The 12,081-nt window shown below is 54.8% G+C and overlaps 1 protein-coding gene across 1 annotated transcript in view; it reads right to left on the bottom strand.

The window, feature by feature from the left end:
* ASH1L (ASH1 like histone lysine methyltransferase) overlaps nucleotides 1-12,081 on the bottom strand; it is a 65,040-nt gene that overhangs the window by 38,037 nt on the left and 14,922 nt on the right. Inside the window, 29 exon segments of the mRNA XM_032713203.1 lie at nucleotides 6,484-6,909; nucleotides 6,912-7,187; nucleotides 7,190-7,249; nucleotides 7,252-7,314; nucleotides 7,317-7,355; nucleotides 7,358-8,361; nucleotides 8,363-8,571; nucleotides 8,573-8,613; nucleotides 8,616-8,843; nucleotides 8,846-8,882; nucleotides 8,884-9,032; nucleotides 9,035-9,170; nucleotides 9,173-9,192; nucleotides 9,195-9,354; nucleotides 9,356-9,444; nucleotides 9,447-9,482; nucleotides 9,485-9,688; nucleotides 9,691-9,812; nucleotides 9,814-9,857; nucleotides 9,859-9,879; nucleotides 9,881-10,047; nucleotides 10,050-10,176; nucleotides 10,178-10,275; nucleotides 10,278-10,332; nucleotides 10,334-10,563; nucleotides 10,566-10,598; nucleotides 10,601-10,652; nucleotides 10,654-10,706; nucleotides 10,709-11,207. Coding sequence (XP_032569094.1) covers nucleotides 6,484-6,909; nucleotides 6,912-7,187; nucleotides 7,190-7,249; nucleotides 7,252-7,314; nucleotides 7,317-7,355; nucleotides 7,358-8,361; nucleotides 8,363-8,571; nucleotides 8,573-8,613; nucleotides 8,616-8,843; nucleotides 8,846-8,882; nucleotides 8,884-9,032; nucleotides 9,035-9,170; nucleotides 9,173-9,192; nucleotides 9,195-9,354; nucleotides 9,356-9,444; nucleotides 9,447-9,482; nucleotides 9,485-9,688; nucleotides 9,691-9,812; nucleotides 9,814-9,857; nucleotides 9,859-9,879; nucleotides 9,881-10,047; nucleotides 10,050-10,176; nucleotides 10,178-10,275; nucleotides 10,278-10,332; nucleotides 10,334-10,563; nucleotides 10,566-10,598; nucleotides 10,601-10,652; nucleotides 10,654-10,706; nucleotides 10,709-11,207 — 4,678 coding nt within the window.

The raw sequence follows: 12,081 nt of genomic DNA, 5'->3' as shown, positions 1-12,081 counted from the left end.
AATGACCCCACCTCTCCCTGCTCTCTCATGACCAATTCCTCCACTTTCTGGATAAATGATCCAGAAAGGCTCTCCCAGCCTCTCTGATGACCAATCCCAGCTCTCCCAGCTCTCTGGATAAATGATCCCAGCTCTCTCAGCCTCTCTTATGACCAATCCCTGCTCTCCCAGCTTTCTGGATAAATGATCCCAGCTCTCCCAGCCTCTCTGATGACCAACCCCAGCTCTCCCAGCCTCTCTGGATAAATGATCCCAGCCCTCCCAGCCTTCCTGGATGACACAGTCTCCAATCCCCTGGTTGTCTCTGTGGCTCTCCACCAGACTCACTGCAGTATTTCCACGCCTCTCTTGGACTGGGGATCCCAGAGCCATTCCAGATGTGGCCTCTCCAAGGCAGAGCAGTGGGAATAACATCCCCCTTGACCTGCTGGAGGTGCTCTCCAAAACCCAGCTCACGATGCTTTTAAAATTTTTAAAATTTTAAAATTCTTCAGATTTGTCCCTTGTTATTGCTGCTTTTCCTCCCCGAGATCCCGTCATGTAAAAACCCCAAATACTCCTGTTTCACGGAAAAACCCCAAATATTTCTGTGCCAGTGCATCACAGCAGAGCTGTGAAAGCCCCAGGGCCTAAACAAGTGAGGATGATGATTATCTGCACACAAACCAGCACTGCATTTGAGGCACCTGCAAAACATGTTTCCCTCTGTGTTCTGACTGCACAGGGCTTGCTGTTACTTGCAATCCCTGGATGATGCCATCGGGCAGCAGGAAGCACAGTTACCATTATTTGAGTTAAACCCATTTTTAGAGAGCTACAGAAGCCCCACGACTGCTGCAGGGTGAGGGGACAAGGCAGCTTTGAGCAAAGACCTGTTCCTGTCCCCCTTCTTACACATCAATATTTTCTTACTGTAACTTGTTGTGTTTTCCTAAGCTTTAAAGAATCCCAATTACTCTGGAAAGCAAAGGCTGTGGGAGTTGTTAAAATGCCACGGAAAAAACCTGCGTGTTGCAATTATGAAAATGCCGAGACATTAAAAATTCAGAGGTTTGCATGAAACCCCAGGGAAAGCACAGATGCACGTGGCAGCACGTGAGGAGAATGTGCAGGTCCTGCAAACATCCAGGAGTCACCAAACCCAGCAGGACAGAGTTTTGTTGTTCCCCTTCAGAACATGGCTCGTGATGAACGAGCTCAGCGCTGCCTGTTTGGTTCCGAGCTCCTCCCTCCCTTCCTCCCAAACTCCACCAAAAGGAGACAGGGGGACACTGAAGTTCTGCCCAAACTCAAGGCCTGAGATTCCCCTGAAATTCCTGTCAGGGCAAGGAATCCTGAAATTCCCTGCCCATGTCCATGGGCTTCAACGCCCCAAGAGAGACCCTGAGGGTGTGCAGTGATGGGAGAATCCCTGAATGCACCAAACTGATTCACCAGAATCTCTGGGGAAATCTCCTCTGAGATCCTCTCTTGCCTCAAAGTTTGGAATTTTTGTGATCCTGGGCACTCTCAGCTCCTGGTGGAACACCTGTGAGGGGCTCCACTGGTGGAGGGAATGAACAACAGCACTTTTTTCCAAGGATTCCAACTCCTCAGCAGGGCAGAGGGATGGTTTCCTGTTCCATCATTTCTTCTCAACAAGGGCACCATCACAAGGCTCCTGTTGTTATTATTATTATTATTATTATTATATTACTTTATTTCAATTATTAAAGAGCTCTTAACCCCCGAGTTTCACCTCATTCCAAGGCCCCTGCCCACCCCTCCAGGCTGGGGGGGCTGCAGGGTGCTGGGCTGCCAGGGCTTAAACCACGAGCAGGATCATCCCAGGGGGAATTTCCCTGCTAAGGAACTCCAGGACCCACTGATTTTATAAAGGGCAGACTAAACAAGGACCCCGGGAGCCGGGACTAAAGAAAATTAAACAGCGGGAATAAGTGCCCGGAGTGGGAACGGGCTGTAATTCCTAACGAGAATAAAGAGAGGGAGAAGGCTTTGGAGGCTGCGGGAGTGGCCCCGCGGTGTCGGTGCTGCCGGCCGGGGGTGGCACAGCCCGGGGGTGGCACAGCCCGGGGGTGGCACAGCCCGGGGATGTCGCGGTCTCCGCGGACTCCCCGACCCGCCCCGTGTCCCCCGCACCGAGCGGGGTGCGGCCCGGGAGCGGCGGGGCCGGCAGGGGGCGCTGCTTCCCGCCGGTCCCGGGGGAGGGAACGGGAACGGGAATGGGACATCGGGATAGGGATACCGGGATAGGGACACCGGGACAGGGACATCGGGATAGGGATACCGGGATAGGGACACCGGGACAGGGACATCGGGATAGGGATACCGGGATAGGGACACCGGGACAGGGACATCGGGATAGGGACACCCGGACAGGGACACTGGGACCCCTCGGGACAGGGACACTGGGACAGGGACACTGGGATAGGGATACCGGTACACCGGGATAGGGACACTAGGACAGGGACACCACGATAGGGATACCGGGACAGGGATAGCGGGATCCCTTGGGACAGGGACACCGGGATAGGGATACCGGGATAGGGACACCGAGATAGGGATATCGGGACAGCGACACCCGGACAGGGACACCAGGACCCCCCGGGACAGGGATACCGGGACAAGGACACCAGGACAGGGATACCGGGATCCCTTGGGACAGAGACACAGGGACAGGGACACCAGGACCCCCCGGGACAGGGACACTGGAACCCCCTGGGGCAAGGGACCACCAGGACAGGGACAATGGGACAGGGACACTGGGACAGGGACCACCGGGACCCCCTGGGACAGGGATGGGGACACCGGGACAGAGACACCAAAACCCCCAGGACAGGGATACCGGGACAGGGACACCGGAATAGGGACACCAGGACAGGGACACTGGGACAGGGATACCGGAACCCCCCAGGACAGGGATACTGGGACCCCTCAGGACAAGGACCACCAGGACAGGGACACTGGGACAGGGACCACTGGGACCCCCTGGGACAGGGACATCAGAACCCCCTTGGGATAGGGACACAGGGACAGGGACCACTGGGACCCCATGGGACAGGGACACCAGGACAGGGATCACCAGGACCCTCTGGGACAGGGACCACCGGGATCCCTTGGGACAGGGACACAGGGACAGAGACACCAGGACCCCCCGGGACAGGGACATCAGAACCCCCTTGGGACAGGGACCACAGGGACAAGGACACCGGGACCCCTTGGGACAGGGACACTGAGATCCCTCGGGACAGGGACCATCAGGACCCCTCGGGACAGGGACATCGGGACCCCTCAGGATAGGGACATCGGGACCCCTCAGGACAGGGACACCGGGACCCCTCGGGACAGGGAGCACTGGGACCCCTCGGGACAGGGAGCACTGGGACCCCTCGGAACAGGGACCCAGCACCACCTGAGCTGGTCGGGTTCACCCCGAGACCCCACAGGGTCGTGTCCAATCCCAGCGGTTCCCGACAGTGCCGGTTATCCCACGGGAACTGACCCAAGGGCACCTGCATCCCCCCCAGTCTGGGATGTCTCCCCTCACTCCTGGCCCGGTGTCTGCAGAGGGGATGGATGGAAGTCACACAGCCCGTTCACCTGCACCATCCCCAGCCCGCTGCTCATCCCGCTGCCCTCGCCCTTTCCTGCTGGGATTGTGAGTGACACACACTGGAATCATGAGGGGCACACCAGGGCACACCAAGGCCCCAGGAATCAGGAGGGGCACACCAGGGCACACACCAAGGTCCCAGGAATCATGAGGGGCACACCAGGGTACACACCAAGGTCCCAGGAATCATGAGGGGCACACCAGGGCACAGGCAAGGCCACTGGAATCATGAGGGGCACACCAGGGCACACACCAAGGCCACAGGAATCATGAAGGGCACATGAGGGGCACACCAGGGCACACCAAGGCCACGGGAATCATGAGGGGCACACCAGGGCACACACCGAGGCCACAGGAATCATGAGGGGCACACCAGGGCACACATCGAGGCCACAGGAATCATGAGGGGCACACCAGAGAACACTGAGGCCATGGGAATCATGAGGGGCACACCAGGGCACACCAGGGCACACAACACACCATCACTTGGCTGAAACAACTCCTGGTGTGCAGCTGCAGAAGTTCAACTGGGAACTTGGGATGAACAGTGTCCTACAAAAGGGCAGAGCCTGGTGACCTGTGTCCGTGTGGCTGTGCCAGGGCCACACAACAGCCCTTAGGTGGAAACTTCCACCTGCACTTCACCTCCCAGGACACTCCAACCTCTGCTGTTTGCTCAAACGACTGACTCGACTCATCTCTAACACGGCCCATCTGAGGATATCTGGCATCAGCCAACATCATAAAAAGAATCTGCTCATCCAGCCAGGCCAGGCTGATGTTCAAAAGGTTCTGGAGGAATCTGCTCATCCAGCCAGGCCAGGCTGATGTTCAAAAGGCTCTGGAGATGAGGCAGGTTTTCATGTGGGATACTCTGAAATAAAGCACCACGAATATCCCCTGTGGATCCCACAGATCTGCTCTGGAAGGGCTCCCCGATGTGATCCCTGTCTGCCCATTCCAGGGCTCTGATCCAGCATCTCCCCACTGTGCACCTGCACCTGGTTCTATAAATAACCAATCTGGGATGCACCACGGGCTTTTCCTCCATCTGTGCCTTTCCTTTTATCTTCCACAGTCATGGATTCAGGATCACCACTCAGCACCTTGGCTCAAAACAAACCTCCCAAACCCGGCCTTTCTCTTTCCTGGGGCTTTTTACCAGAGGTGGTTTAAGTTTTCCAAGCCTGCACGTTGGGAAATCCTTGGGAATGAGCCAGACACCAGCCTCACAGCAAAGCCAGCCGGGCTCCAGGGTGGGAATGCACTGGCTGGAAGTGATACCTGGTACCTGAAGAATGTCAGACATCCAGGGACAGGGAGTGGGCAGAGCCTTCACCAAAAATCATCTCTGCTCTCCCCTTCCTTAGGTTGTTCTCACACAAACTGAGTCAGACCATTCGCCCAATGGAAATCCTCAGGAAATTCCCAGAACTGCACAGGGTCCCACAAACAATTCACTCCCTGGAGCCAAATTTAACCCTTTGGGTGACCCAGCACTTGGAATTTCTCCTTCCATCCTCTCATGGCTCTGTTGCCTTCTCCACACTCCCCCCACCACCTCGAGGAGCTTCAGTGCCAGGAAACAGCACAAAGCAAAATGAACTTGCCCAGGATCCAGCTGCATCCCTTAAAACAAAACATAAACCCCTCAAAAGCCAAAATAAAACCAAGAGAAAAACCCCTTCCACACATAGGTGGGCAGGAGGCATTCAAGTGGGAGCATTGCAAGGGAAGGAGCAAGAGGAGAGTCAGGAATGTGAGGAGGGATTATTCAGTGCTGGCAGCTGGTTCCTGGTCTGCGAAACATCAGTCACAAGTGGGTTTGGGCAGTGATTTAAATTTCAAGGGAGAATACAGGCAAGGAGGGGAGGGAGAAGCAGCTCACACTTCCTTCATGCTCAGAAACAGGCAGGAGCACAGGCCACACTTGTCCTTCCCAGGTTATCTGTTCCATGGCCTGGCTGACACATCCATGGTAATTAGGATAAAGTGTGAAAATTATTCCCAAAAACATCTGTACTAAGCAAGTGCAGCACTGAGTGACACTTAGGCCAGAAAGCAGGAATAGTTTCCTGAAGTCCTAAATTTCACATTAGATTTTTTCCCCCCTCTAATATTATGCAAAGTTCAGGGTTTTGAGGGGAGGTGCCCTCTGACAGCAGCACTGCTGCTCTTGCCCACACAGACTCAGCTGCTCCTGTCTCAGTTTTGCTTGAAGCATTTCCCAACCATGAATAAATCCAAAATTTCAAGGTTCAGTCAGGCATCCCCAGTATCATCCCCAGGAGCTCGAAAGCTCTGTTGTAGCAGATTATCAAAGTAACTAAAGCAGAGTTACCAAAAGGAAGAGGAAACATTTTCTCAGATGGAAATGCTACAACAGTAGCACCAACAGCTGGTCTAAACCAAACCCACCAAACTCCAAACCAAACCACCCAAACTCCAACCAAACCCACCAAACTCCAAACCAAACCAAACCCACCAAACTCCAAACCAACCAAACCTATCAAACTCCAAACCAAACCAAAACCCACCAAACTCTAAACGGAAACAGGGCCTCGGAAGTACCAAAAAATCAGGAGAAATTTCACCTCGTTTCTCCAGGAAGTTAAAATATCACAGAAAAAGCGAAGAGCTTTCCATGAGAAAGCATCCTCAGCCTGAGTGCAAGGAAGCAAGAGGACTCTGCTGGGAAGAGGGACACACACACACACCCATGCCCTGGGGTGGCTCTGGGGGAGATCCCAGGCCAGCCTGTCCTGCTGTGAGCGGGAACCCCCCACAGCTCCCCGCAGAGCCAAAGCTCCACCTGCCCCCCCGTGTTTGGTGTGACAGAACCCAGGAGAGCAGGCCCGGGGCTCCCTTACCTGAGAGGGGCTGCAGGGCCTTCTCCAGGGCGGGCTCCTTGCGCAGGGGCCGGGGCAGCGGCGCGTCCTGGGCGCTGAACAGCCCGGGGCTCTCGGGCAGCTTCTTGCGCGCGGCAGGGCCGGCGGGGCCGGGCGCTCGGCAGCTGCCTATTGCACTTGTGAAAAGGTTCGTGTGCTCCTCGGTGCCGGCGGGCTCCGAGCCGGGGGGGAACCCCCCCAGGGACAGGGTCGGGGAGCTCTCAGAGCAGTCGATCTGCAGCGGGGTCTGCAGGCCCAGTGCCAAGGGATTCGACTCCGAAGGCTCCCTCCTGACCCACTGCTCGTCTCTGCTCAGCAAACCCTTGGAAGGCGACAGGTGTGGGCACGACATGTGGCACCTGTGCTTCTCTTTGTGTTTGTACCTCTCCCCGACGGCCTCCTTCCCAACCTGTAGCGCTTCAGGGACTCCAGAACCGTTCTGGAGGAGCTGTTGGCCGTGATAGTGTCCATGGAAACCTGCGGCTGCTCCGAGGAACGGTGCTCCCGGTGCTTGTGGCGGTGCCTGTGCTTGTGCTCCAGCATCCAGCCGTAGGCCATCTCGGGTGGAACGCTGGGGTAGGTGCTCATGGACAGCAGGGGGGTCCTGCTCGTGGTGAGGAAAGCTTCCTGGCGCAAGAGTTTATGCTTCTTCTTGTGGTTATTTGGTGGGGTTGAGAAGCAGTGGCTGTATGCATGTAGGAAGGTGGCGGCAGGGGGGTCGTGAAAGAAGGAGAGGGTGGAGGAGGTAAAGAGTCGGAGGGTACCTTCCATAATAACCTAATCCTATGGGAGCAGCTGCCAGGGGGGACGGGAGTAAGGCATGCCATAGGAGGGGTAGAACCCGGTGCTGGAGAGGGAAAGCTGAGGCTATGCATGAAGGGCATTTCTGCCATAGCTTCCCGCATTTTGGAGGCCTTGCCTCTCTTTTTCTTTAAATCAGGTTTCCTAATGTAGTGCAAAGGATCTAAAGGAAAAGTAGGGTGGGTGTAGAAACTGTTGAAGTTTATTCTAAAAATGGTGGGCAGCAAATCCCGGGGTATAAAATGGTGACTCCGGTGGGTTATCCGAATTTCACTTAACCGGCTTATTAACTCCTCCAACTCGGCGAGGAAATCGGGGTCCTGCCTCCCCCGGAGCTGAGGGTACTTCTTTTTCCTTTTCCTCTTCTGCCTCTTCATCTTGTCGTAGCTGAGGTAATCGTGGCTGCGGCGCTTGCACTTGTGCTTGTGCTTCTCCTTCAGGTTGCTGAGCACGGTGGAGGTCTCGGGCGGGAGCAGGGACACGTGGTCGAAGGAGTGCCTCTTCTTCTTCTGCCCGCAGAACTTCTCCGCCCGGTCCGAGGTGCTGTTGTTGTCCGTCCCGATGCCGCTGTCGCTGGGGATGGTCTCGTCGCTGTGGGACTCGCTCACGGGGGACGGCGTGGCCTCTTTGAGCGAGGTCAGCTCGCTCAGGTGGGAGGGCGAGTTGGGCAGCAGCGTGGGCGGCGACAGCCTCCTCCTGCCCTTGGCCGCCTTCTTCATGGCCAGGGTCTGCACCACGCCGCCCTGCCGCGAGTGGAGGTGCAGGTAGGGCACGGGGCTGGGCTCGATGAACCCCGCGTCGCTGCTCACCGGGCTCTGCCCCCCGCTCACGGCCGACGACTGGGAGCAAACCGGAGACGGGAGCACCTCCGAGGGGTTCCCCGCGGGAGGCAGCAGGTGGGGCAGGACCTGGCCCAGGGACGTACCGGGAGCTTGCTGGGCAGACTTCTCCAGCACGGTCAGGCTGGCGGCGCTGCTGGCCAAGAGGCCGTTCAGGACGGCTTTGGGCTTCCTCCCTCTCCTCTTTCCTATGTAAATCGTTCCTTTCTTGCTGACGTGATTGCTGGCCCAGCTTCGAACCGAACGTGGCGGCGAGAGTCGACACCGTGTTGTGGAGCTTGGATTGCATCTTCCCTTTGGTATTTGGTTCCACTGTACTGGACAGAATCTGATTCAGGAGTTTTCTTTCGCTTCAGAGTTTTCATTTATTTATTTTTCGAATAATTGTTTTCATTAACTGTCCGTTATTTCTCTTGGCAACTTTTCTGTCCTGAGTCTACTTCCAAATCACTCATGCTGCAAATACTGGGGCTTGGACCTCTTCAGGCCCTCGGAGCTGGTCCTTTCTCTCAAAGAACTCCCCGGGTCGATGCTGCTCACTTTCAGGCCCCATCGTGCTCGAGCTCTCTGTTCCACAAAAGGTGCCACGGACAGAATAGGTGTTTCGTTTTAATTGATGACCTGATCTGTCTTTTGGTCTTCCTCTCTTTTTAGGAAAAGGTTGTCCCGATAAGGCTCGCTTCAGGGAGGGAATTTCAACCTCGGCTGCAAAATGGGAGGCTCTTGCTCCTCTTTCGACTGCCACTGAGAAGACTTTTGACGCCGGAATCTTTAGAGTCCTTTTGGGGGGACCTTCGAGCCTCTGGCAATCTCCTTGGGTTTGATCTTCCTCTTTGGGTTTGTACATGTCAGGCAAGAAATCATCCGCCATACACAGGGTGGAGGGTTGTTGTGGGCGCTGTAGAACTTCTGGGTTGGTTTGTCAGTCTCAGCCAGCAGAGCCGGGACTGGCCATTGGCTTCGTTCAGCTTCCGGCAACTGGTGCTTGACGAACTCGTGCTCCACGAACGAGGACGACCCGATGTTTTTTCCAGGAACTTGGCCTGCTCCAATTGCTGCTCGATAGTGCACTGTAGGAAATGTTTTTAAAAAGCTCCGACCTTTCCAGCTCCAGACCCTTCGGAGGTCGACACGTGCTCCTCGACACCACTTTAGTCCATCGGGGCTTCCTTCCTTTCCTTTTTCTCAGAGGCTTCGACTGCTGAGTGCTGCTCCAGATTCTTCGCTCCTTGGCAGGATTTTCGGATGCAGCAATCGCCCCGATCTTTCAGGAACTGCTTGCTGCTGAACAAGCTGGTAAACTGACCACGGAAGGAGTGACAGTGGCGTGGATGCTCGTTCAGCTGCCAAAATGGGCTTTTTCCCCGTGGAAGGACTGGTTCTGGAAGTCTCCACGTAAGAAGCCTTTGAATCGCTCAAATCTTTGTCAGCACCTTTAAATCGTGACGAGGGGGTGGTTCAGGTCCTGCTCAGACCCAGGATGCTGTCAGAGGAAAAGGGAGTCTTGCCCACGGGATCAGAGATGCCTTCCAGGAGCTCTGCCGTGAGCTTAAGTGCAATGAGTTGGATGGCAGCTGGGAGGAGGATGCTGAGAGGCTCCTGCTCAGGGTGGGGACAGACACGGTGGGGGAAGGGGAGGGGAGATTCCCTCTCCCACTGCACTGAACGGGACTTGGCTGTCGACACCTCCGAGGCACCTCCTGTCCTGAAGTCTGGTGGAAGTGCAATACACTGGGGGGCTGCTTCTCGTGCTTGGATGCTTCATAACCGCCCTTCTCGCTGGGAGGAGAAGGTGTCCTGGGAACACACATCCCCTCGTTAAACATCTCCTTGCCCACCTCGGCGATCTCCTTCCGAATGGAAAACTTCTCCAGGATGCTCTCCTTGTTCTGCCTCGCAACGTGCTCTCAAAGGGTTTGCTGGGAGGGTTCTCCTTCAGTAAATCCGCGGGCTCGTGGCTTTCCAGGCTGCTGAGGCTGGAATTGCAAGGAAGCTTAAAGGGCTCCGAGGTGGGTGTGAGGGAATCTGCCTTCAGCTGTCCCGGAGTCCTTGTTGGCCAAACCAGCCGGGCTGCCAATCCCTGCCGGCTTCTTCCCACACTCCTTGCTAACCAACCCCACTGGACTGCTAATTCTGGCATCTTCCTCCCAGAGTCCTTGCTAACTGGTCCCACCGGGCTGCCAATCCCCGGCGGTCTTCCTTCCAGAGTCTTTGTTACTCAGAACCGTCGTATTCCCGGTCCCCGGCATCTTCCTCCCAGAATCCTTGTTGAGCAGACCTGCAGGACTGTTTACCCCCAACAGCTTCTTCCCAGCATCCTTGTTAACCAATCCTGCTGGAGTGCTGATCCCTACTGGCTTCTTGAGAGGCTCCTTGGTAGTCAATCCAGCTGGAGTGCTGATCCCTGGAAGTTTCCTCCCACATCTTTGCTGATCAATCCAACTGCAGAGCTGGTCCCGGTTGCTTCTTCCCAGAGTCCTTGTGCACTGTCCCGGGGGGAGTGCTGATCCCCTGGGGGCCTCTTGCCAGAGTCCTTGCTCACCAATCCAATCAAGGGGCCGATCCCTTGGGCTTCTTCCCAGAGTCTTTGTTCACCAGTATGGCTGTGCTGCCAATCCCCAATGGCTTCTTCCCTGAGTCCTTGTTCACCAGCCCCACGGCGATCCCAGAGCCCGGCAGCTTCTTCACCAAATCTTTACCAACCATCCCACTCGGATTGATGGTTCCTGGCGGCTTCTTCCCAGAGTCTTTCACCAAACCGGACGCGCTTCCGTTCCCGGGCTTCTTCTGCTTTGCTTTGGAAGACTTGGAGGGAGGACAGGTTGCAATGAGCTGAGCCAGTTTCTCTGTGACAGTTGTTGCTCCGTTGATTTCTGTTCTGTCCTTTAAATCGGAGTTATGGCTGCTGATCAGGGTGGGAGGAGATGACTTCATGTAATCCGTCATTTCTGAGTGCAACGGGGAAACTTTCTTGGATAAAGGGGCTGTTTCTACTTGGACACCTTCTTCTGCGTGTAACTCAACTGGTGCCACTTCTCCAGCTTTCTTGTAGGACTTTGAAGGGTCCTAGGAGTCAATAAAACAACAAAAAAGTCTTTAGGAACAGAGCACAAAGTATCTCTCTGAGTAACACAGTATCTTTTGATGTTGAGATGATTAATACCTGCTCCAGTAAGAGGGTAACTGTATAAGCACCAACCTATCAATTTAAATAAAATCAGTAATAATAGATCCAATAATAAAATATTGTAAACATTACAATAAATGGATTATGCAAATATTGGCAATATTAATAAATTACTAATATTTAAAGCAAAATCTTAAACCAGTAGACACATTGAAGCTTTTCTGACTTTAACGAAACCCAAACTCGCTGCCAGCCCTGAAATACAACCCATTTATTCTGCCCCCCCCCCCAATTATAAACATTCTCCAAAAATACTGTTGCTGTTTGTTAATAAAAACCCTCTGACAACAATGCACTGGGCTATTTATAGTGTGAAAGCACTTGAGGAGCTCACATGGTGCTGAGCAGCAGCTGAGCAGGGCCGTGTCCCAGGACACCCCCAGCCCCTGCAGCAACAGCTTCCCCTCCCAGCAGACCACTGACAGCCAGAAAAATAAGGAAAGTGAAATAAAACAAGTCGAATCAGCCTCCTGTTTGCACAGGGATACACGTGGAGCAGCCCAAACCCAGTTATTTCCAGTTCTGACCTAAACAAACCTGAAATTTATTTATTCTGTACAAATTGCGACGCCCGTCACCTTCCCAAAGCCTGCTGAGAACATCCCAAAAAATGAATGTTTCATTTTGGAAGGACAGTCTGCACACACAGCACCCAACACAACCCTGCAGGGAGTCACTCAGGAGTGGAAGGCTCTGAGCTCAGAGGAGGTTCTGCATCCAGTTCTGCTGCCCCCAACACAAGAAGGACATGGA

The sequence above is a fragment of the Chiroxiphia lanceolata genome, chromosome 29 (assembly GCF_009829145.1).
Source record: "Chiroxiphia lanceolata isolate bChiLan1 chromosome 29, bChiLan1.pri, whole genome shotgun sequence".
Lineage (NCBI taxonomy): Eukaryota > Metazoa > Chordata > Aves > Passeriformes > Pipridae > Chiroxiphia > Chiroxiphia lanceolata.
Note: the sequence above shows the minus strand (reverse complement) of the source record. Positions and strands in the feature narration are given on the sequence as shown.